Source organism: Muscardinus avellanarius, assembly GCF_963383645.1.
Source record: "Muscardinus avellanarius genome assembly, chromosome: 6".
NCBI lineage: Eukaryota > Metazoa > Chordata > Mammalia > Rodentia > Gliridae > Muscardinus > Muscardinus avellanarius.
Genome location: NC_137791.1, coordinates 19,406,721 through 19,432,769, shown reverse-complemented (window position 1 = coordinate 19,432,769; position 26,049 = coordinate 19,406,721). Strand labels below are relative to the sequence as shown.

The following is a 26,049-nucleotide window of genomic DNA, read 5'->3' as shown; positions in this document are numbered from 1 at the left end:
GTGGCAGATTATTTCCCCCAGTTTATTACTTCATTCATTTGTTTTTTAACTTCTTGAAAGTTTGATCTGAACTTTAAAATTTGTATCTCTTCAATTTATTTGGAATTTTTACCATTCCTTTTATGTTCAGAAGGTCTTTCTTTTTTTCCAGAGATCAAAAAGATAGTTTAGTTTCTCCTGCTTTATGGTCTGAGTTTTAACATACTTGAATACAGTGGTTAAAAAGAAAGATTACCTAGCTTTGATTACTGGCTCCGATACTTAAGAGCCAGGTGGACTTGATTAACCCCTTTCAACCCCTGCTTTTCTAAAATCTTTTCATTTTCTTCATTTCTTTTCCCCACACAACTTTTAGAGTTATATTAAACATTTTAATCAGGCATGCTAATGAGACCACATCTATAAATTTATACCTTGATAAACACAAGAACAGTTTTACTTGTACTATTCAGAGCAGTAGATACAATTTAAAGCTTTTAATTTTTAGAAAATAAAACACTTTGGAAGGCAGCTGTGCTCACCAATATACCACCAACACTTGGTAATAATACACTTTGGATGAAAAAAATGAGGTAAGGTGGTGGGTGTGGGAACATCCGAGTAAGAATTTACAAGCCTGGCGTGGTGGCGCACGTTTGTCATCCCAGCATTTGGGAGCCTAAGACGGGAGAACTGTGGTTCGCAGCCAGACTCAGCCACTTAGCGAGACCCTTTGCAACTCAGTGAGACCCTGTTTCAAAATAAAGAATTTTTTTTTTTAAAAAGTAGGGCTAGGGGTGTAGCTCGGAGGTAGAATGCCCCTGAGTTCCATCCCCAGTACCACACACACACACACACACAAAATAATTTACTAGTGAATCAAATCTATTTTATCAGTGCTTATTCAGCTTTTTAGGGAGAGGCCCACAAGTACCACAATCTACTATTCAGTCAGTAGACTGGCTGCCTACAGCATGTAAGTTATGAATTTTTTTAAATGCAGTAGCCCTTAATACCCGACGTGGTGCAGAAGTAGTTAATAAAGACAGAAGGACCACTGCAAATCCTACTAATGGGTGAAGAAATGATTTATGATCTTTATTTTTTATTTTTTATTTTTGTGGTACTGGGCATGGAACCTACAGGCATTCTACCTGCAAGCTACACCTTGAGCCCTATATTTTTTATTCTTTATTTTGAAACAGGGTCTCACTGAGTTGCAAAGGGCCTCACTGAGCAGTACCTGAGGCTGTATGCGAATCATGATCCTCCTGTCTCAGACTCCCAAATGCTGGGATTACAAGCATGTGTCACCACGCCCAGCTTATTTATGATCTTTATTTTTAACCTTTGCAGTGAAAATATTTTTGTCAATAGTATTATTGCATTTTAAACTACTTATGGAATTTTTATTTAAATAAATTTGTTTTAATAACGAATTAAACATTTATTTTGTTTCTGTTATGTAGCCATTCGTTTATTAAAATATATAATAATTTGCAACTATCAATGAAATGAGTATTTTTTTCATTTTAACAATGATAATTTCGGTTCTCAAAATTAATTATAAATGATAAAAACAAGAATATCTGTAAGCACTTGAAGGTTATTTAAGAGAATGAGATTTTTATTTCTATTGCAATAGGATTCATGTTCTTGAAAAACTGATTTTCAGGAGTATGAGTTTGAAACAAATAAAAGTTCTTCTAAATTGCAAGCCAACTCAACAGGACACTATACACATTGCATAGATTAAATATAAAAGAACACTACAGAATGTGCTATGAAGTTCCTGGCTTCATCTTTATAATTCTTGATGTGAAAATTCAAAAGCAAAGGAAATACCGTCTAGAAGGTCAAAGAATCCAGAAGGGCCTTTTAAGAGAATTCTTAGCAGCCATGTGTAAAGATTTTGAAAAGATTTAGAGACACTTGGTGGATTTTTCAGAATTGGATAAAGGGATCCTTTTGTCGTTGCCCTTTTTTAAAAGTTACGAAAGATTTTAGGCATACGATAAAACATGGAGAGGAATATAACGATCTTGTATATTTACCACTTAGCTCGAGCAATCAAGCATTACAAATACAACGGAATAAAATGGATTTGCATGCCCTCGGATCACCTTCTCGCAGTTTATCCCATAACACATTATTTTGCTGTTGTTGCTGCCTTCAGGATGCCAGCTGCATGTCATTGGCAAAATGCTCTAGCTATATACTGCCTGAGCAAAGACACATTAACCAGCAAATGTGTGAAGACGTTCTACGTAGTGGAAGAGAGATTGTCAATGTTTTAATTCATTTGAAGCCAATAACCAACAGTTCTGGACACCAGCTCTCTTGACTTTTCTTTTTGAGGAAAAATAACTTTTCTAAAACCAAAGAACAAAGAGGAAGAACATGTTACCTGTCAACGCTAAGAGCGCAGAGATTGAGGACGGTGATCCCCACTGAGGACTTCTGCAGAAAGGGAAACAGCTTGCAAAGAAACACGCCAAAGTCGTTGTGGTCGAAAGGCCAGCGTCCAGCCAACAGCTAAAAAAAGGAGGCAAGGTAGTAAGGAACAGCAGAGCCGGCGTGGAATACGTGGGCACTTATATTTCTAGTTCTATGTACTGACTTCTGAATTTTATTATTTTTTGTACTTTCCGGACAGCATGGTAGAAATAGAATATTATGAGCCGGGAATGGTGGCGCACGCTTAATACTTGGGAGGCTGAGACAGGAGGATCGCACAGGTTCTAAGCCAGCCTGAGCTACTTAGTGAGACCCTGTTTCCAAATAAAATATAAAATAGGTCAGGGGTGTAGCCCCTGGGTTTCATCCCCAGTACCACACAGACAAAAAAAAGATATTATGAGTATTATTTCCTATTTCATGTTTTAAAGACCCAGTAATTTTTGGCCTAGAAAGATATGGAGACTAGAATGTTATCACATATTAAAATTGTTTATACAGGAATATAATATTGATACTTAATATATACATTTTTGTACTATAAACATTAAATATTCACTGTATGTGAAATATATGTCTTATATAGGGTGTGTAATATATAACAGACACTCCATAATAAAAACCCCTTTACTCCATATTAAATAGTCATGTTGCCTACTTTTCAAAGAGATGCACAAGTTGGGGGTTTAGGGTAAGAGCTTGACTGAGAAGCAGACAGAGGTCTCCTACCAAACCTTACTAAACCATGATAAAACGAGTCACTTAACCAGAGGCATGGGAAGATTATATTACCTCCTGACAAGTAGCAAAAATACAAATGACAGATTAGGAAAAAAGGCTGGACAAAAAAAGTCCCTTTGTCTGTGTTGATTTTGTTGGCTGGCCAACACCCAAACTTCACTATTCCTCTGTGGTTAAGAGCCTGGCTCTGCTTCAGCAAATGGGACATATGAGGCTTTCTGCTTAAGCTTAAATTTGTCCTATTGTACAGAAAAATGTAGTTACTGTGATCCCTGTTCAGGAAAATCTTCCATGTTGACAGTTTAAAATCCTGGATTTCAGGATTCTCCTAGTCTCTGGCAAAGAGTCAACAGTAACAGTTCGGCTATTCTGAGGCATATCCTGTAACAATGCCTACACATTCTAATTATATCTCTGTAATTACAAGCAAGTTACAATTCTGGACCAAAACATGAAATTCTTATTTTATGAAAAGCCATTTTCAGGTTTTCTTGTCTTTATAGGAGTGATTCATCCTAGAAATAGTGTTTGGTGTCTTAATTTGCATCAAGCATTCATTACCAGCAGTTGCCAATGATACCATTTTTGCTTATTGGTGTTCTTTGTATTTACATGTGAATTCCAAAACCAGATTTTCAATTTATGCAAAAAATCAAGTTGAAATGCCTTGAGTCTATTGACCAGTTTGGAGATCATTGCCATCTCAATAATGTTAAATCTTTTAATCCATAGATAAGGGACATCTTTCTATTTAGGCATACTTGAAATTATTTCAATGATGTTTATAGTTTTCTTTTTTAATTTTTTTATTGGTGCTTTGTATTCATACATAATGGGATAAAAAAAAACTTGTGGAGACATACATGCACACATCACCCAGTTAGTCCCTACGCAATCCCCACCCCGTTCCCTCCCCATCCCTCCCTCCCATGCTTGGCTTAGTGTTGACTTCCATATGTTTGTTTAAGTACATCATGTGCTCTAGAGAGTTTCCTTCATTATTTGTTAACTTCAGAAAACCACCAGTTTAAGGCTGTGTTTCTCTAAAGAATCAGTGGTTATTCTCAGAGAAAAGTTCCTATGGCAATTTTAAGAATATACTTATTAAGACTGGTTATAGTGAAATGGGGAAGAGACTAGAAGCAAAATTTGATTGAAGGAAAAGATTCTTTTAGGGAACTATGCAGAAAAAAGAAAAATACTTGAAAGATAAAAAGGAAAAATGTCTGAAATTAAGTATAGGATCTTGGCCATAATGACGGAATTGTAGAGAGCCTTGTGTTACTAAATTCTCATATGCAAAAGATTCTGGTTTTGTAACTATAGAGTACTGACTTTCCAACCTCTTTCAATGGACTCAAGTTGATGGCCACACTGACCATGAAGTAAGGCCTCACATAATCTTTCAGAGATGCTAAAACAGAAATTCAAAGCTTGTCATTAGAGTTGCTATGGCAAAAGTATTTTGTAAAAAAAAAAAAAGAGGAGGTGAGTTTGTCAGGTTAGTAGGATACTATTTCCTATTAAATGGTATAGGTTCAGAAATGCTGAATCACTAAGCAATTAGAAAGAAAATCAGTACCATTTTTATGCTTAAAAAGACATCATATATTTAACAAGGATTCCCTCTTCCCCTGTAGGCCAATGAGAAATTGTTTAAGCCTATGTTCCTAGTATAATACCTAGTTAGATATAAGCAAGCCAAGACTGTTGGTTAGCTAGTCTGCTCCTGTTACTTACCACAACCACTAGAGGTTGACATTCTTGCCTTGGAACCATATAGATGGATTTTCCAGTTCATACATCCAACAGGGAGAGAAAAGAAAAGAATCCTTTTTACTTAATAAGGGAGACTCTGAAGTCCTGTGAAGGTGTAAATGCTAAGAAAAGGATCCAGAAAAACCACAACGAAATGCAAATTGCTTTATATCTTTTCAGTCTCAATTAAATTTCTTCCTTTTTCATGCTGAAACTTCTAAGAGTTAGGTGTGAAGAAAGGACATAAAAGAAAAACATGTGAATTTTGAAGTGCCAGAGTGTGGTGGCATATGCTTGTAATCCCAGTACTTGGGAGGCTTAGACAGGAGAATCGCAGGTTCGCCAACAGCCTCTGCTGCTTAGTGAGGCCTTCTGCAACTTGGTGTTTCAAAATAAAGAATAAAAACTAGGGCTGGGGATGTAACTCAGAGGTAGAATGCCCCTGGGTTCCACCCCCAATACTGCAAAAAAAAAAAAAATTTGGAACAATAAAAAGATCATGGAATTGTCTTTCCATGGATGGAGTATTAGGGTCATTACTTCTTTATCCCAGGAGTGAACATTGATGCTTTCTGGAAATTATAGACAAAGAGCATATGAAATAAATCACAGCAGAAATTTTTTTAGGTGTAATTACATTGTAAACTTCCTTTAAAATCACTTTATTCTGAAGGGCTGTAAGAGTTGTAACATTTTCAATATTGCCAGAAGAAGGTAACTTTCCACCTCTCTTAGTCAGAATTTCTCTTGGTTAAATGTGGTTTTCTCAAAGAGGCCCTCTGTTATAGTTTGGATCTTGAATGCCCCCCAAAGGTCCATGTGTTGAAGGTCTGGTCCCTAGTCCATGGCATTATTAGGGAGTGATGGAAACTTTAGGAGACAGGACTTAGTGAGAAGAAGGTAGGTGACTAGGGGTATGGCCCTGAGGGGGATCATGGGACCCCAGCTCTTCCTTTCCTCTCTCTACTTCTCAGCCTCTCCTGCCATAGCGTACCACCTTGCCACTGGCCCCAAAGCAATGGGGCCAGATGTGCGTGGACAACCTCCAACCCTGCGAGTCAAAATAAACTTGTCATTTTTAAGTTGTTTATCTCTTGCATTTTATTACAGCAATGGAAAGCTAACACACCCTCTTAACAACTCAGACTCAAGTAAGCCTGCTTGTTCATCTCTTTCAGGGAACCATTGTTGGAACAATCTTACATTTTAAGTCTCCTTTTTAGCCCACTCTGTTTTAGCAATAAAACATATACAAAAGAAAGAGGACAGCATGGAGACAAGTAGTGTAGCTCACCTGCTTTTCTCTGACTTAGAAGAGGCAATTAGAGCTTTGGAAAGACTACTGCAGATGCATCTTTTCTGTTACCAGCATTTAAAACTAAAAAATCAATATTTAAAGTGGTAACATTAAGCCATATGAAAATTTACATAAAAAAAGAAAATCTCCTTTTCAAGGCCTTCAAACTCCCTGCCCAAAGGCAGCTGCTGTTAATTGCTAAGCATTTCTTTCAGAAAACTTCTAATGCTTTTTTAAAAGAAGCATATGCCTTTTTTTAAAAAAAAAAAAGTGGGAACATTTGGAAATAATAATTTTTAAAGAGTCTGTTAAGATTTCTTTTTCTTAGAGTAATTTTATTGGAAGCAATATTGCCTTTTTAAAAGGTTTTGATGTTTAAAAGCACATTGCTGAAACAATGTGGGCTAGGATAGGAACTCATTAGTAACTATTTAGGATAATATCTAGACCATGGCAAAACAACTAGTTAATTTTGTCATTTTAACAAGATATTATTGACTCAATAAAAGAAAAAAAAACAAAACAGTTTGAGAAACTGACAAGTTAGATTGGTTCAAAGGGTTATTCTGGCACCCTGGGGTGGTTGGTCATAGCTTATTTTTGCCAAAAAAGGTTCAGTGTCATGTATCTCGTGGTTATATTTGCCAGGACATCATGCAGTATGCAGCACATAGTAGGTATTGAATGAATCAATGACTTAAACTTACAAATGAATCAATGACTCCAAATCGTGAACTTAGGACATTTCATTAACTCAGGAATTTTTCATATTTCGCAATTCGAGTATACCAATTTGACCCTGAGAACACATTTACCTTGTAGTTTCTTTTCTATTAAAAGTTGTTTACCAGTGTTCTCAAATTCTATTTCCATTACTTACGAAAGACACAACAGACCATCTAGTTGTTGGAAGCAAGGCAGTCTAGCTTGAAGAGTGGCTGTCACAGACTCTTTGCCTAAAGACATCCTGCTTGAGGACGCTGAGTTTCCAGTTCTGGAAAGCGACACAGAGCGGGTACCTGGAGATGATGCCCAGACCCATGGCCTAAACATACACTATGCTTTCCCTCTTTCAGGAAGATCACAGAGCGGCACCACGGAAGAATTCACTGAGGCCAGAGGGAGTGAGGTGCTGAGCAGGCATTTTACTGAAGGACCCCTGCCTTTATTCTAGCCAAGGGGACCTCTCTTCATTTGAAATATACTTCAAAGTTCCTGGCCACCACCTGAAAGCTAAAGTGCTCCAAGATGGCACAAATTAATGTAGAAATTCTACATTCATGTGGTTGATTTGGATTGTGGCAAATTCTACTTCATAAAATTGACAGGCTGCCTTTTTTTTTTTAACCTGTCAGAAACAGATTGACTTAAGGACTTGTACCATAGGACACACTGATTAGCACACTGTTTTTAGAATGGCTTGGATCCCAAAGCAGCATTTATGTCCACTTCTATATTTAGTACAGGGCAGTATCTCACTTGGTTGGGGCCTTTCAGATAATGTGCAATGTACTTGTTGATGTCAGTTTTCTGGAACACACTTGACAACCAGAAAGTAAGCAAAAAAAAAAAAAATAAATAAATAAAAATGCACAGAGCCAAGGAGTTAGAGTAAAATTCATGCCCTAAAGATCATGTCCTTGCTGGAGGCAAACCACCTAAATCTTCATCACAGGCTCATTTATCGTGACTTTACACCCAGTGCTGTAGAGCTGAGCTTTCGTTGTTCTTTAGTCTTGCATATCCAAAGCTGCTCATTAATGGTTGCTCTCCAGGTAATAGTTCTCAGCCTTGGTTGTATATGAGAATGATTAGGGAGCGCTTAAAAGATCCTAGGGCCTGGACCATGGCCCTAGACTAGTGATTATTAACCTGGGATAATGTGAACTGCACCCCCTCACCCCCCAAGGATGCATGACAGTTTCCAGGATATTTTTGGTTATTACAAAGAAAAGGGCAACTGGCTTGTGGAGGGGAGAAGCTAGAGATGCTGATGATGATCTTGCAGCACACAGGAGGTCTCTCCAACAAATGATTGTCCAGCCCCAAATGTTAATAGTGCTGAGATTTAAAAACCTTATGTTTGAATAATTAAGTTAAATTTGTGTCTCAAGTCTTTAGAGTTGGGACCCAGGCACCTGTAGCTTCTGAAGCCACCCAGGAGATTCCACTGTACAGCTGAGGCTGCCAATCGCTGCCCCAGAGCCATGTGGTTCTTAGGACTTTGCAGCATCGGAGGAGGGCTCATTGAAACGCAGGTTGCTGAGCCACATCCCACGCCACTGATTCAGCAGGTCTGGGCCAGGGCCTGAGAATCTGAATTTCCAACTAGTTCTCAGGTGAGGGTGATGTCTCAGCCAAGCTTCAAGAGTCACTACTCAGAGGTACTATGTTTGCCAAAAATGACTGCCAGTAGCCAGATCGTACAGAACAAGCAAAAAACAAAACAAAAATAAACCAACCAACCAACCAAACAAACAAACAAAAAAACATATAATAGAGCCACAAAGAAGAAGAAAATGAGCAGTTTGGGTCCATGTCATGTGCATTCCCTCACAGTCCCATAGTCCTTGAAGACAGCAGTACAGAAAGTTACGGTCCAACAATAGACGATAGGTGCTCTAGTGTCCCAGGCCTCACTCTCTGACACTACATGCTTTTTCTCTGTATCGAGAGAAGGTTGTGAACTCCTAAGACTTAGGTTCAAGATTTACATGTTACCGAGTGACTGTGGGTAAGTCACCTACTCGCTGCAAGCCTCTGTTTCTGTACTGGTTCAATGGTGGTGGTCCTCCTTCCTGACACCGTGGTATCATGAACATTTGGGATGCTCAAGCAGGACAAAGCAAAAGGAAAAAGTTCTGTAAACTGAACACATACCACATGGATGTTAATTACTTTGAGTGGCCGTGACTTGTAATCATAAATTAAAATGTACCATTTATGCATGATTTAATAAAAAATAGAATAATATAAATAAATTTGCCCCTCTTTATCCATTACAGATGTTAATATCCTCTGCTACTTAATCTCATTACTTGACCATTATTTTTGTTATCATTATGGCATCTTAAAATGGTACAAATAAAACTAGTGGCACATTTTCCTTGTGCTAATTTTCCTTCCACTCCCTCTGGTGAGGCTGCAGAATTCTCTTTCCCTTCTTCTTACTCCACCCATTCTAGATAGGAATGGGGGGGACTGAGGAGGACAGTCTGTAAGAGCTGAAAACCTCAACGCTAATAAAATTCTCTTTTCCCACAACACGAATTATCACAGGGTTGATTGGAATTGGACATAACTAACTGGGTACCAGTCTTCAAAAAGTGAGGCTCTCATGTTTTCTTACTTTCTGGGAGAGGTACTGGGATTATAAAAGCTGGTACACAAGCTGAATCAGTAATAAACAAAAATGTCTTCCAACAGAACAGACTGAGATGATTATAAAGACTGCGATGCCCAGGGCAGATGTTTAATGAGAACATGCTCTCTGGCTATTGCAAATTTCAAATCAGATACTATAAACTAAATCACTTTGCGTGACTGAGGATGGTTTTTGCTTTCCCGTTATTGCTTTAATTGTTTCAGGATTGAGGTAGAGCTTTCCTACAACTGTAATAAAAATTGTGGCTTCTATGCTACCCACATGCTTTCTACGTTATCATGCTCTTGCGTTCTGACCAGGCCAAGAATGTAGAGTGTATGACAAATGTAGATCAGAGCAGTAGCCCCGCTGGTCCTGGGTGCCCTAAGTGACCCAGAGGATGGAGAAGTCCTCCTTAATTAAATCCAGTGACTTGCCATAGCAGTTAAGAGCATGGGACTGAAGCTAGATTCCTTGGATTGGACTTTATCTGAGCTCTGACATCTGAGCAGGGCATGCTGGCTAACCGCTCTGCTTCTCAGTGTCCTCTATAAAACCATGGTAATTATGGTAGCTTTCTCAGAGGATAACTCTAGGCAACAGAAGAGACGATCCATCTAAAGGGCTTAGCAGAAGAGAGGATTCAGAAATGTGAGCCATAACCACGGATGCCTGTGGTGAGTAATCTCTAATTTGTGTCCCTATTTTTCCCAGTGAGATGCTGTGACAAAAATACTCAAGATAAGAAAATTATAAGGAGGGAAGGCTTATTCATGATTTCAGAGGTTTCAGCCCATTGCCTTTGAGTCTGTAGTGGAGGAAGCTGTTTACCTGATGGTAAACAGGAAGCAGAGAGAGGGGGTCATTAAGGTCCCATGATCGCCTTAGAGGTTAGCCCCCAATTACTAAGCTTCCTCCCATTCAACCTCTCCTTTTTTGTGTGGTACTGGGAATTGAACCCAGGGGGCATTTGACCTCCAAGCCATACCCCCAGCCCTCTTTTTATTCTTTTATTTTGAAACAGGGTCTCACTAACTTGCAGAGAGCCTCCCAAGTTGCTGATACTGGCTGTGAACCTGCAATCATCCTATCTCAGCCTCCCAAGTACTGGGATTACAAGTGTGCACCAGCACACCCGGCTTGACCTCTCCTTTTAAAGGTTCTACCACCTCCCAATAATGCTATAGGCTGGGGACCAATCCTCTAACACATGGGCATTGGGGGACATAGATGATCCAAACTGGAGCAGATGGTGAAGGAGTATCATGCAGGCTTCACAAGCAGAGAAGACACACCTTTCTCAAGGACTCACTGCCTAGAAGATGAGCTGAAATAAAGGCTCCTAAAGAAGCTCTAGGCAATATTTTATGGGAGTTCAACAGAAGGAGAAGACCCTGTGGTTGATGAAGAGAACAGGCTCAGGACCGTGGTTGCTTTGTGCCCTGGAATGATTTACATGGTTAACTCTTCCTCAGTGAAAGCTGTAGGTAAAAAGCTGTAGGTAATAAGAATAACTACACTGTATGGTCAATGCGAGTATTTAATAAGTCCATACACAAACATTACTGAGAATAGGGCTTTTCCCATGGGAGATCTTAAGTGTTAGGTCTTCTAAGAAGTGCATTCTGAGTATCTGCTTCTCTCTCCTCTGCACTTTCAGTGGAAGACACAGAATTGTGCTATTTCTTGCTACCCACATCTTTCACTATTGAATATTTAGTCTTTCAGTTTTTTGCTGAGGTCTTCAGTTTCTAGAATCTGAAATACATAGATGTTAATAACAACCAGGTGGTATGGGGAGGGGATGGGAGGAGACAAAACACTTTGTGAGGCCAGAGTTCCAGAGCCACAAAGGCTTTTTCCATAGAGGAAAGACTGTTCATCCTAGACATGGGCTTCTCATCCGTTAGAGTCTCAGTAATCTGAAGGCTGTGAAGTAAACATTGTCTTTTACAAAATGACTCTATTCAGCCAGGCGTGGTGGCGCACGCTTGTAATCCCCGCACTTGGGAGGCGGAGACAGGAGGATCGCACAGGTTCAAAGCCAGCTGCATGCACTGGCTTAGGAGACCCTGTTTCTAAATAAATAGTATAAAAAAACAATAGGTCTGGGAGTGTAGCCCGGAGGTAGAAGGAGCCTGTAATCCTCCTGTCTCAAGCAGTTTGATTACAACCATGCTCCACCAAGCCCGGCTACTTTAAGGTTTAGTTCATTACAAACATAAGATTTATGTTGGAAAGAATCCTGACTTTTCCTGCTTGGAGGAAAGATTTCATATGTATGTTGTGATAAAAGCATAAGCAAAGTTAACTGTAGAAAATGAGTACTCTGACCAGAACGCAATAAAGCCTAAAACAAATGAAAAAAAATCTTATAGTTTATTTTTAAATTTTTTACTGGTGGTACTGGGGTTCCTGGAAGCCCTTCTCCCTCTGGGCTACACTCCCAGACCTATTTTATACTTTTGTATTTTTGGAAACAGGGTCTCTTAAGCCAGCGTGACTGGCTTCGAACCTGCGAGATCCTCCTGTCTCCGCCTCCCAAGCGTGGGGATTACAAGCGTGCGCCACCACGCCCAGCCTTATAGTTTATTTTAATCATCAGTCTTTATGGTAGTAGTACATGACAGTTCTTATTTAAAATGAACAAGCAGGATGGGCGTGGTGGCGCACGCTTGTAACCCCAGTATTTGGGAGTCTAAAACAGGAGGATTGCGGTTTGAGGACAACTTCAGCTACTATTAGTGAGGCCCTTTGCAACTCAGTGAGACCTGTTTCAAAAGGAAGACTAAAAAAATAGGGCTGGTGGTGTAGCTTAGAGGTATAATGCCCCTGGGTTCCATCCCCGGTACCACAGAAAAAATAAAATAAAATAAAAAAATTAAAAAATGAACAAGCAGGCAAAAATAAAGCAGAATAAGACAAAAACAAACAAGTGGGCAGAGGTCCCCACATGCAGCGTTAGATGTGTCCCCCAAAATATCAGTGGTGATGAACATAAAAAGGGAAAACCAATGGCATTTCTGAAAACATGCAGCTGATTTTTTAGTTTCATGTATCCATGTTTAAGAACTTGGGTCAGTTCTTTATTGTAGAGGGCATCACGTGGTCACAATGATCCCGCGTGTAGATGGAAACCACGAGCCCATAAAGATACGGTATGTGGCAGGAAGGAAACGATACCACATATGTGTTTTGGGGTAAAGAAAGAATGCGATTGAGGCTGCAGCTGACATGTGATAGGGAAGAAAGTCGAGGCGATTTTAAATATTTAATAACAGAAATTCATTAGAGAATAAAACCACAACTCGGACTCACAGAGGCATAAATTGAAAGAGACAAAGCCAAGATGTCTAAGTTGGTAGCGGTGCTGTGACATGCCACGTAGGACTGACGTGCATGTTAACAAGTCGCCTCTTAAAGTCGCAGAAGGCTGGCTGTCTTCTGGAGAAATGCTACACGTGATGGAGGGAATAGTAAACCACCACGACTTCACTTGATGCAGAGAAGGAAGGTGGATGGGATGGAACGGCGGCCAAGGTGGAGACTTGGCCTCCAGCTCCAGCCCTGTGGAGAAAATCTTTGGGCCTTGGTTTCCTCCTCTGTCAATTAAGCAGTGCTGGGCTAGAATGTGATCATTGCTAAATGTCACCAGCTCGTAAGTTGTATGATTGCTTTCACATCAGAATTTTAATCTATAACCACTTCTCGGAAACTGTTAACTCTACTTATCTTTATCCTAATGGCCACCTTTTTTCCTCTAAGATTAATTTATTTCTCAGTTTCTCTTTTATTCTTCCTATTGGTCAGTGCTTCAGACCTTTTTACCTTTTTTCCCTAGCCAAAAAGAATTATGGATTTCAGAACTTAACGGGTTGCACAGATTGAAGCCTATTTATGTTTATGTTATTTATAGATTGAAGGATTATTTGTTTTAAATATGTGATCAGTACTTTGTAATTCTTAAGGAAAAAAGCTAAACCATATAGTGAATTTTCGCAGTGAACATGAACATCATATTGCAAATGTGAGAGTGACTGTATAAAATACAAAAAAAAATCAGTCAACTGGCTATTATAAAGGTCAGGGTCTATAATATAATTCTTTAATGTTCTTTATGTCTTATTTATGATCATTTGGAAATAAGATAACACTAGGTTGTACTAGTCAGAAACAACAGTTTTACTTCCAGTCTTGATATTTAATATATATCTTTGCCAAAGTCTTAAACATGAATATTCATTGCAGAATTATTCATAATAGATAAAGCCCCCTGGATATTACCCATATACTTATCAAATGATGAAAGGGAAAACAAAATGTAGCATATCCATATAATAAAATTCTATTCAGAAATAAAAAATGAATTAAGATACATGCTGCAACATGTATGACCCTTAGAAACATTATGCTAAATGAAAAATACGCAGAATATCAGAGGGTGATGATTCTATTACTATGAAATTTACAGAGCCCAGTACTTGGGAGGCTGAAACAGGAGGCTCACAGATTTGAAGCCAGCTTTAGCAACTTAGCGAGGCTCCCAGGAACTCAGCAAGACCCTGTTTCCAAAAATAGAAAATAAAATTAGTATGGAGGTGTGGCTCAAAGGTAGAAATCCCAGCAAAAGACAGACAGACAGACAGACACACACACACACACACACACACACACACACTAAATTTATAGAGATGATTGATTGTTGCCTGAGCAGAGAGTAGGAGAGGGATTAACTAACCTGGCGAGGATGTGGAGAAGTGGGAACTCTAAAACATTGTTGGTGGGACTGCCAATTAGTGCAACCACTTTGGAAAACAGTATGGAGAATCCTCAGAAGAATGGGAACAAATCTACCATGTGATCCAGCAATACCACTTCTGGGTATCTACCCAAAAGAAAGGAAACCAAACTACCAAACTAATGCAAGTGTATCTATGTTCATAGCTGCACAATTCACCACTGCCAAACTGTGGAACCAGCCAAGATGTCCATCAACAGATGAATGGATTACAAAACTGTGGGATATGGACACAATGGAATTTGACTCAGCCATTAAAAAAAAACTCAATCACATTATTTTCAGGGAAATGGATGGATCTTGAGGACATTATGCTAAGTGAGATTAGTCAGTCACAAAAAGTAAGGAATCGGATGCTTTCCCTAATATGTGAAAGCTAAGGTGAAAGGGGTCATAGGAGGAACTCCAGGTGAAAAAGGAGATCCTATAGAGGAGCAAATAAGACAACGTAACTGTGGGGATGGGAGGGGGGAGAGGGAAACGCTTTAAAGCGCCTGATGTACTTATTCATATCGAAGTCAACCACTAAACCAAGCATGGGTGGGAGGGATGGGGAGGGAGTGAGGTGGGGACTGGGTGGGGGCTGGCTGGGTGATGTGTATATTTATGCCCATACAAGTTTTTTACACCATTATGATGTATCAATACAATGTACCAATAAAAAATTAATAAAAGAATGAGAGAACTCTTGGGTAATTGAGGTATCCTAAAATGAATTGTGGGTAATGATTGTATAACTTTAAGTTTATTAAAATCATTGAACTGGACACTTACAGTGGATATATTTTATGGTGTGTAGCTTATACCTCAATTAAGCTATTAAAAAGGGAAAATATTAATCATTCTAGTAAAATAAAACAAAGTAAAATAAAACAAAGCAAAAAGTAATGGAGAGTAAAACTGCCCAGGCCTTAGCATGAATCAAGGCACCAGTTTGAGTGGTAAGTCCTCTTCACCACTACGTACATACAACACAGTCATTTGCCTTCGGATATATATGATGAAGCAGTAGAATTATACATTTTTAGTATCAAGATACATTTATCTTTGACTATACATCTTTAAAATTCCATGTGACATAAAACTGGTGGTGATATTACTGCATATGGGCTTGAGATTATGTAATGAAATAAGTCAACATTTAAAAGATCTTTATAAATCGATAAATCAATATTTCTGAATGGCCAGTGTCTAATCTTACAAAACCACGCACATGCAAAAAGATGTGTGCAGAGCATATGAAAGACCAAGGAATTTTAATGTAAAATTGTGTGAAAGTTCATTGATATAACTTCAGATTCCACATCATAAGCAATCTTTAAGGAATAGCCATGGGGAGAGTTTTGATATAGTATCAAAGAAATAGCCACTATTATCTGAAAAGTTTACTAAAATTCTCTTTTTCTGCTGGGTGTGGTGGCACAGGCTTGTAATCCCAGCATTTGGGAGGCTGAGACAGGAGGGTCACGGTTCACAGACAGCCTCAGCTACTACTTAGTGAGGCCCTCTGCAACTCAGTGAGACCCTGTTTCAAAATAAAGAATAAAAATTAGGGCTGGGAGTGTCGCTCGGAGGTAGAAAGCTCCTTGGTTCCATCTCTAGTACTGCAAAAAGAAAATTATCTTTTTCTTTCAGTTACCTATCTGTGTAATGTCAGATTTTTTTCATGTATATGTTTAATCCAAAACAACACAATTCAGCAATCAGTGCAGAAACTGAACTGAAAATGTAGCTATCTTCTAGTAACCAGACATTAAAGAGATTTGTAAAAATGCAACGCAGTGCCATTGTTCTCATTAAATAATTTTTTGTTTTGAAAATAAAAATATTCATTAAAATATTTATCTTCTCAGGCAGGATGGTGCACATCTATAATCCCAACTACTCTGGAGGCGAAGGCAGGAAGATTGCAGGTTTGAGACCAGCTTGGGCAACTTGGTGAGACTCTGTCTCAAACTAAAACTAAAAAAAAGGGGTTGGGATGTAGCTCAATGATAGAGTTCCCCTGTGGTCAATACTCAGCACTGCAAAGTTTATGTAAATATTTAATGGATTTATTTTATTTTCATGTGAATCAATACATATATGTTCTATAAAAGTCTCCATTTAATACGTAATGTGATAAATATAAATTGACATGTCCTAAAATGAATTATGGGTGATGGTTGTATAACTGTAAATTAAAAAAAGGCATTGAATTGCACACTTACAGTAGGTATATTTTATGGTATGTAGCTTATACATCATTTAAGCTATTAAGGAAAAGATAATGTTAATCATTCTAGTATGACTACATAAAATGGCACAAAGTAAAACACACACAAATGACAGTTTTGGAGTCCCCAATAATTGTTATGAGTACAAAAGGGGCCAGAAACCTTGATCTAAATCAATACTCTTATTTTAAAGATAAGAAAACTCTGAGAGATAGGAAGATTACATACCTTACCCCAAGTCACATGGCCAATCTGAAGCATCTTTGTGGTGTGTGTGTGTGTGTGTGTGTGTGTGTGTGTGTGTGTGTGTTACTGTGGACTGAACCCGGGGGCATTCTGCTTCCGAGCTATACCCCAGCCCTTTTTATTTTATTTTATATTTTGTTTTTGAAACAGAGTCTGTCTAGGTTGCTGAGAGTATAGCCAAGTTGCTGAGGCTGGGCACAGACCTACAGTCCTTCTGTCTGTCTCCCAAGTACTGGGTTACAGGCTTGAACCACCATGCTTGACTATCTTTGTAACATTTTTAATATATTATTTTCTTTGCTTGTATAGTACAAAATTACAATCTATATAATCTATATTTCTTTTCATTTAAACATATAGTACACTCATCTCTTCTTTGAATGTGGTTGCAGTTCCTAAACCACATTAGCCTTTAGTATAACAATCCCTTTGGTTAAGATACCTAAAAGGAACAACGGGGTGTCAGAGGCTGGGGTTAGTGAAGAGGCAGTGGTGCCTTTGGTTTCCATGAACGTAGTGGAGTTCTACATGTGAGAACCACCTGTCTTTCCTGGCTCGTCCTTCTTTCCTGCTTGCTGGGATCTGTGGTTAGAAGCCAGGAAGGTGGTGAGTACATTGAGATTCCTGTCATGTAACTGGGTTAGAACAAGACTCTGTGTGTGTGTGTGTGTGTGTGTGTGTGTGTGTGTGTGTGTACGTGTGTGTGTGTGTGTGTGTGTGTGTGTGTGTGTGTGTGGTATGGCACCATGCAGTTGAGTGGATTTTCTATCCTTGCCATCAGTTCAGAATTGGCTAGTATTCTTGCTAAAAAAAAGTGTATGTGAGTTGGGTGGGTGGATTGCAACAAATTAATAGTCTAATAACTAGTAATTCCAATCATTTTGTAGAAAAAGGAAAAGTTTTAAATGTCTGAAAAAAAACCCTGTATAAGCTGGGTATGGTAGCGCATGCTTGAAATCCTAGCATTCAGGAAGCTGAGAGTGGAGGATTGCAGTTCACAGACAGCAACTCAGTGAGACTCTGTTTCAAAATAAAGAATATAAAATAGGGCTGGGGGTGTAGTGGGGAGATAGAAGGCCCCTGAGTTCCATCCTCAGTAACACACACACACACACACACACACACAAAAAAAAAAAAGCCCTGTATAATGATGATTTACATATTTCTTCAGTTAAAAATTAATATGCTGCTGGGTGCGGTGGTACACACCTATAATCCCAGTACTTAGGAAGCTGAAACAGGAGGATTGCAGGTTTGAGGCCAACACCTGGTAACTTAGCTACTCTGTTTTGAAATAAAACATACAAAGGACTAGCTCAGTGGTAAGACCCCTGTGGGTTCAATTCCCAGAACTACATACATACAAATTCCCTTTTCTTATCAAAACTGAAGTTCTCATAGCAAACTAAAGGCAAAATGAATGGAAGAGAATGTGAAAAATATTCTATTTACTGAAAAGCCATGGTCTTCTTCTTCTTAAAAAAACCCCTAAGTCTGTGAATTTAAGAACAGAAATTAATTTTTATGTCAACTCCAAGTGGAATTTAGAGATCCAATCACATGCTAGGAAAGTAAAAAAATAAAGCAGTCATGCTAATTTTTCTACAACACGTTTCAGCTATTAGACTAAATACATATTTCTGGAGAGATACCACCATTCTAGCATCCCAGATATTTTCCCAAGCAATACAGATGTGCTACCCCATGACTTTAGCTCTCACTTGCAACCACACAGACACCATTCAGGGCTTTCATCTCAGTTCTCAGCTATCTGGATCCCCGGCCAGCGGACGGGTCTGGGCGGAGTCGGATATTGGCTTCTAGTTTTTTCATTCTGACCCATGTTAAAAAGTGGAAATGGAAACCAGATGGGACTTTTCTATGGAAATCCTATTTCTGATTATTATTAATAGTCTAGTAACTAGGATTCATGATATTTGAAGATTTTCAGGTAAATGGATTCTGTAATAATTGAGTGTATAGAATTCACTGACTTACAATGTGTATTAGTAATTGTCCCAGAATAGAAAAACATCTAATTTTATTTTCTTCTATATTTTATTAAATTAACAATCTTCTTCATTTTGAGTAAAAATGTATACTGCTGCAAAAGCAACTGGCACATTAAATTATCACTGTATCACTGGGCAGTTGATCAGTAACAATACATTTTCAAAAATTAATTTTTATTTTTTCACCATTTTTATAAGCAATCTTTGTGTGTAGGAAAAAAAAAAGAAAAATCTTTCTCTGACATTTTATACTTAAAGATAATCCAAGCTGGGCATGGTGGTGCACACTTGTAATCCCAGTACTTGGGAGGCTGAGACAGAAGGATCCTGGGTTCATCACCAGCCTCAGTTACTTAATGAGCCCTCTGAAACTTAGTGAGACCCTGCTTCAAAATAAAGAATGAAAAAAAGAATGAAAAAGCTGAGGGTGTAGCTCAGAGGTAGAATGCCCCTGGGTTCAATTCCTAGTATTGAAAAAAAATTCAAAGGAAAGGAAAAAAAAAAACCCTCATCTCAAAGCATGTTTAGCTGATGGGGAAATAGAAATAGGGGGGCCCTTACACACTGCTGGTGGGAGTGCAAGGTAACACAGACATTTTGGAGGCAAGATGGTAATATCTATCAGAGATATACGTGTGCAAGCTTTGTTGGAGATATCCTATGGGTAGGAATTTCTCATAGAGCTGTACTCATACATTTAAATATTACATACATATATGTTTATAAATGTAGCATTGCCTATAAACTGAGACATGAATAGCTACCCCTAAATCTGTCCACCTGGTTTAATGCTACTCTTAATTTACTTAAAAGGCAATGCAAGGAACATCTCTTGGCACCTGAAAACAGAGTTTAAAACTTGTTCAATTTTGATCAAAAAATGGGCAATTTCTCCACCAAGTTTCAAGGATACCTGGGGACATAGACCTCCAGGGAGGCCGAAATTCCAGCGCAGTAGGCTTTGGCTGTCCTAATTGATGTGGGCTGTCATCTCAGGACTAGACCTACTAATGGGACCCCAAGAAATGGGTCCTATATTATCTAGTGCTTCTTAGAAAGATAACTAATCAAGAGAGCAAGTGATCAAGATTAGTGACACATCACTTCTATAAAGAAACATGTTTGGATTTCTTGGGACTAGGCCCAGTTACTTTTTGAGGTCGGGGTATGAGACACTTAAAAATATCACGGATTAGCTGGGCGTAGTGGTGCATGCTTGTCACCCCAGCATTTGGGAGGCTGTGACAGGAGGATCACTTTGAGGACAGCCTCAGCTACTTAGGCCCTTTGCAACTCAGTGAGACCCTGTTTCCAAATAAAGAATAAAAAATAAGGCTGGGGGTGTGGCTCAGAGGTAGAATGCACCTGGGTTACATCTCCAGTACCGGAAAAAAAGAAAAATCGAGGATTATGGGGCCTCACCAACCTTTTGGAAGTTCAGATCTTGAGCTCTAGTTCTCTGGGACCAAATAGAGGTGGTTGAGAGGCGGAGAGGAAAGGCAAGGAGGGAGGGTGTGAGATGCCACAAAGGTTGACACTTTTTTTTTTTTTGGTAAATGGACCAACAGTAATATTTGAGACTTTCTGAGATAGATGGTGTCTGCTGAAACCACTTGCCAAAAATCCCATAGGAAATACAGATGCAATTAGTGCGGCCGTGTTCCAGTAAAGCTGTGTTTACAGAAACAGGCATGGGCCAGACTTGTCCTCCTGGCCATGGCTTGCTGGTCCCTGGGTCAGAGAATCAGACAGGAGGAAACAGGAGTAGTGTGCCCACTCAGCCAGGGCAGACTGGGCCCTGGAATGATCACTTAGTGGGGAGTGCTCCTCCTTCTGGGCTTCCTTCTCCTTCTATTACTATGCAGTAGCTGGAGGCAATTGGAGCTCCCTCCACAACATCCATGAAAATATTACTGTGGCACATAAATAGTTCCCCAGAATAAAAGGCAGCCAGTTTCAGTGCTCACCCAAGTTTAAATTCCTAATCATGTGCTTAGAAAAGCCAGTGTTCAGATAGCTCTGAATGCCTTGTGACATAGTTCCATTTAAGATGTTGCCAGTGGTTTTGATAAATAAAATTTCCTTTTGGGGAATCCTTTGATTTTGTGTGTGTGTGATATTAAAAGGAATATTTCTTTTTTTTTTCTTCCATTTTTGGTGTAGTACTGGGGATGGAACCCAGGGCCATTCTACCTCTGAGCTACAGCCCCAGTCCTGTTTTTTAATTCTTTATTTGGAAACAGCGTCTCACTGAGTTGCAAAGGGCCTCACTAAGCAGTAGCTGAGGCTGTCCTTGAACCCTGATCCTCCTGTCTCAGCCTCCCAGATACTGGAACTACAAGAGTGCGCCACCACGCCTGGCTAGGAATGTTTCTTTTAGCTCTTTCTCCATGAGTTGCAATTTAGTAAATTCCTACCACCAACTCTCTCCCTCCTACAAATCTTGTTGGTATAATGTAGTAACCAAATTATAACTAAAACTGGAAGTTTTACTCACCAATCAGCAAACCCAACACATATATATTACCCACCAATCAGCAAACCCAATATATAATATAATATAATATAATATAATATATATGATATATATTATGTATAATATATTATATATATTATATATATAATTTCACAAAACCAACTTCACAGAAATTGTCAGGAGAATATCATCAATCCATCTTTGACTTGTTGAAAGCTTACTATCAGTTCTTAATTTGTGTCTCATAGTGAATCTTTTTAAAGTTTTTAAATAAATAAACATTTATTGTGATAGTAATGGAAAATGTTGAAACCTAATTTTATCTCTGTATCTCTTGAGATTAATTTGATTGATTTTGTTTTAGCTGGATACATTACTCTAGGGGAAGAAGAGATGGCAGTGTCTCTATTTTTAAAGAAAATATTTATAGGTGTTTCACATTAAAAACAATGTGTGTGTGTGTGTGTGTGTGTGTGTGTGTGTGTGTGTATGCTCTGTGGTCTCAAAAATTCCCCTGGTAACTCAGGTCAAATTTATTGAATATTTGTTTGTGTCTTCTAAGAACAGAAATAAGATGAAGGCATGAATATCCTAAATTTCTTTGTTTTCTTTAGATGTTCAGACACTGTAGGAGCTGATTTAGAAACAGACAGAAAATATATTCTCTTGGAAGCCAGAAAATCATAATGGACAAAGTTCATTCACAGGCTTCACATGTCTTTAAATTTTGAGAATGAAAAAAGAATTCTGTCTAGGAAACTCTGCCTAGTTCCCAGTTCTGTACCATGCTCTGATATAGTTATCTAACATACTTAATTAAAATATAAAAAGGATTATAATAAAGAATTATAGTAAGACTATAGTATATAGCTCTATATGTGACAGAAAGGCATATATACATACATAAAAACCTTATGATTCTCGGACAGCCTCAGCTACTTAGTGAGGCTCTTTGCAACTTACTGAGACCCTGTTTCAAAAATAAAGAATAAAATATTAGTGCTGGGGGTGTCACTGAGAGGTAGAATGACCTTGGGTTCCATCCCCAGTACCTCCATCCCCAGTACCTGGGGTTCTTTGTACCCCAGTGCAAAAATCTTCATAGAATGTTCATAGAAATGCCATTCAGTATAGTTCAAAACTGGAAGCTATTTCAAATGCCTATTTGCAGTAGAATGGATAAATAAGTTGTAATGTAATCACACAGTGAAGTACTAGATGATAATGAGAGCAGATGGGCTACCACCAACAACAACAATATGGATGACTCTTGCAAGCATAATGTTGAATAAAAGCAGACAAAAAAATAATACATGTCGCCTGATTTCATATATATGAAATGCAGACACGGACGAATGCGTGCTGATAGAAGTCAGGAAGGAGAGCGCCTTAGGAGTCAGGAGAGTGACGAGGGTTCCTTTGGGTGCTGGAAATATCATTTGTTGGCGCTGGTGACGCGTGAATGTTCATTTTGTGAAAGGTCACAGAGCTGACCTTGAGCGCGTTTTTCTGTGTGTATACTGTAAGATGTTTAAGGTATTATGGCTTCCACGTGATGTCACGCTACTCCGATTTTCATAAGCTTAGCTTCTGTCAGCAAATAACATGTGCGGAAACCATGGTGAAACGCAGGAAAACAGAATTCTGGCCCAAGGGGTACTCATTCCAAAGAGCAACTCTGGTGGAGTCTACATATTTTGATTTTGTGAGACCACGCTGTGAGTCTTCCTTCAACCTAAAAGTTCCCAGTGGTCCAACTTTGGTTTTTGGTGTAAACATTCTGTCTAAATGCTTTATCTTATTATCTTTTTATTGCTTTATTATACATATGTATGTGTATGCTGTGTATACACATACATTTGGCAAGTAGACATTTATTCGTTATATTGTGTGCGTGGTACTGGGGATTGAGCCCAGGGGCATTTTACTTCTAGCTACACCCTCAGCCTTATTCTATTTCTACTTTGAAACAGGACCTTTCTAGGTTGATGAGAGTCTCACTACTTGCTGAGGCTGTCCTTGAACCAGGGATCTTCCAGGTTTGGCCTCCCAAGTACTGGAATTACAGGTGTGTTTTTACCAAGCCCAGCTATTTGTAATATTTTGATGGGCAAATTTTTTTTTTTTGTGTGTGTGTGTGTGGTACTGCAAATGGAACCCAGAAGCATTCTACATCTGAGCTACACCTCCAGTTCTATTTTTTTATTTAGAAATAGTCTCACTAAGTTGATATGAGCCTCACTGAATTGCTGAGGCTGGTTTCCAACCTGGGATTCTCTGGTTTCAGCCTCCCAAAGGCTGGGGTCACAGGCGTGTGCCACCAAGCCCAGCTGGACAATGATTTTTGAACATGCTCAATTTTGGGTTTTATTTGCTGCCTAGAAGTAATAAAATTTCTTATTATATGTAATAAGAAATATATAACAATATATAAATTATATATTTTATATTATATGTAAGTATAATAACAATCTAAATTATATATTATATTACATAAATACATATACATAATACATATGACATAATACATATATATATATATTGTGTGTGTGTGTTTGTGTGTGTGTGTGTGTGTGTGTGTCACTGGGGATTGAACACAGGGGCCTTCTACCTCTGAGTTTCAACCTCAGCCTTATTATTTATTCTTTACCTTGAAACAGGATCTTATTAAGTTGATAAATATCTCACTCTTTGCTGAAGTTGTCCTCAAACCTGCAATCCTCCTCTCTCAGCCTCCCAAGTACTGGGATTACAAGTGAGTACCACCATGCCTGGCTTTTATTAATTATATTTAATGGAACTATTGCATGAAAGGTACCTTTGATATTAAATTTTAAAAAATTTGAGGATTTCACACCTATCATTTGTAACAGTATGGCTGAAACTGGAGGAGATCCTGTTGGGTGAAATAAGTCTAACACAGAAAGACAAATGCCACACACTCTCACTTCTGTATGAGAGCTGAAACAGTTGATCTCATAGAAGTAGATAGTGGAACAGAGGTTACCAGAGGCTGGGGGAGTGGGGAGAGGAGGATGGTTCATGGGTGTGGGGTGCGTCGGATAGGAGGAATAACTTCGAATGCTCTATAGCATAGTGGCGTAACTATGCTTGAATACATTTAACTGTAGATATTTATTTTTGTGGTACTGGGGACAGAACCCAAGGTCATTCTACCACCAAGCTACACCCTCAGCCCTATTTTTTATCCTTTATTTTGAAACAGGGTCTCACTGAGTTGCAAAGGGCCTCACTAAGTAGCTGAGGCCGTCTGTGAACCGCAATCCTCCTGTCTCAGCCTCCCGAATGCTGGAATTAGAAGAGTGCGCCACCACGCCCAGCTTCAACTGTATATTTAAAACAGCCAGTAGAGAGGCCTCTGAATGTTTCCCACGAAGAAATGGCGACGGATATGGATGACTGATCTGATCATTACATATTGTACACATGTATTAAGATGGTAGTGCACCCATAAATAGGTAGAATCATATTGGGCCAATGATATAAACTAAAATAATTTAAAATAAAATGTACTTTTAAAACTGAGGATTTCTGGATTCGTTTTCATGATCACTTTAGACACAGCCGTAAATGTCAAGTGTTCTGCTTCTAGCTTCTCTTTTTCATTCCTGGGCACTGGTAAATGCCTGGGGAGGAGGGTCTAGAAGTGCAACATTTAGCTTTCTCAAGAAGCCTGATGAGCCGGGCGTGGTGGCGCACGCTTGTGACCCCAGCATTCAGGAGGCTGAGACCGGAGGATCGCGGTTCGTGGACAGCCTCAGCTACTTAGTGAGGCCCTCCGCAACTTAGTGAGACCCTGTTTCAAAACAAAGAATACAAAATAGGGCTGGGGATGTAGCTCAGAGGTCGAATACCCCCCGGGTTCCATCCCCAGATCCACAGGAAAAAAACAAAACAAAAACCTGATTTTTCTACCCCAATTGAAACTATAGGGGCTGGCCACAGACATTCACCTCTCTGTCTTGTGTCCAGAACTAAATTTCCTAGCCTGAAGTGATAAGTGAAGGAGACATTCGTTTGGCAAAAAGGAGTTCTCTGAGCAGATGTGTCTGGGCAATGAGTCCATCAAAGAGTCCAACCTTCCTCCTCAGTTTATTTATTTATATTTTACTTTCTGGCTCTTCCTCTGTCAGTTGATCTCACTAACAGGACCAGGGTAGGATACAGAATGCCTGTGCCCCAGATGTTCCCAGGCCGTGTGCACGGCTTTCAACGTAGCTGCTATTTTGGTGAGCAGTTTCTGCACCCTACACGTTTTCTTTACTTCTGCTCTCAAATAAGAACTCAGAGCAGCTGGGGGGTGGGGAGCTCAGTGGTAGAGCATGTGTGAGGCCCTGGGTTCCATGCCCAACTTGGCAAAGAAAAATAAAAAAGAGAGAGAGAAAAAAAAAGTTGTTGGATTTAGTGGAGAAAAGAAAAGGGAATGATTTTTTTTTTTTAATCTCTGAACATTTTTTAAAATAGCAAAAGAAATAGATGCATATGGTAAAAATCAAATTATAAACAAAAATACAAAACAAGAAGCAAAAATTCTCTCCTCCAATATCCTCCCCAGATCTTGAATCCCATTGCCAAGAAAAATAGTGCTAGCAATTTGTGTTGCATCTTTCTGAGCAGTTTTTGAAGATGTATTTCCAGATGTGCTATAGGACGTGTGGATAAGTTTGTCTTAAAGAAATGTAAT

At 38.9% G+C, this 26,049-nt stretch overlaps 1 protein-coding gene across 2 annotated transcripts in view; it reads right to left on the bottom strand.

Annotated features, from left to right (window-relative positions):
• Nucleotides 1-26,049, bottom strand: part of EDNRA (endothelin receptor type A) — a gene marked incomplete at both ends in the record, with an annotated part of 58,803 nt that overhangs the window by 21,523 nt on the left and 11,231 nt on the right. The window contains one exon of one of the 2 annotated variants that reach the window (XM_080697628.1): nt 2,387-2,514. The exons of the other annotated variant lie outside the window; for it this stretch is intronic. Coding sequence (XP_080553754.1) covers nt 2,387-2,514 — 128 coding nt within the window. The remainder of the gene's footprint in view (nt 1-2,386; nt 2,515-26,049) is intronic. 2 annotated transcript variants of the gene reach the window in all.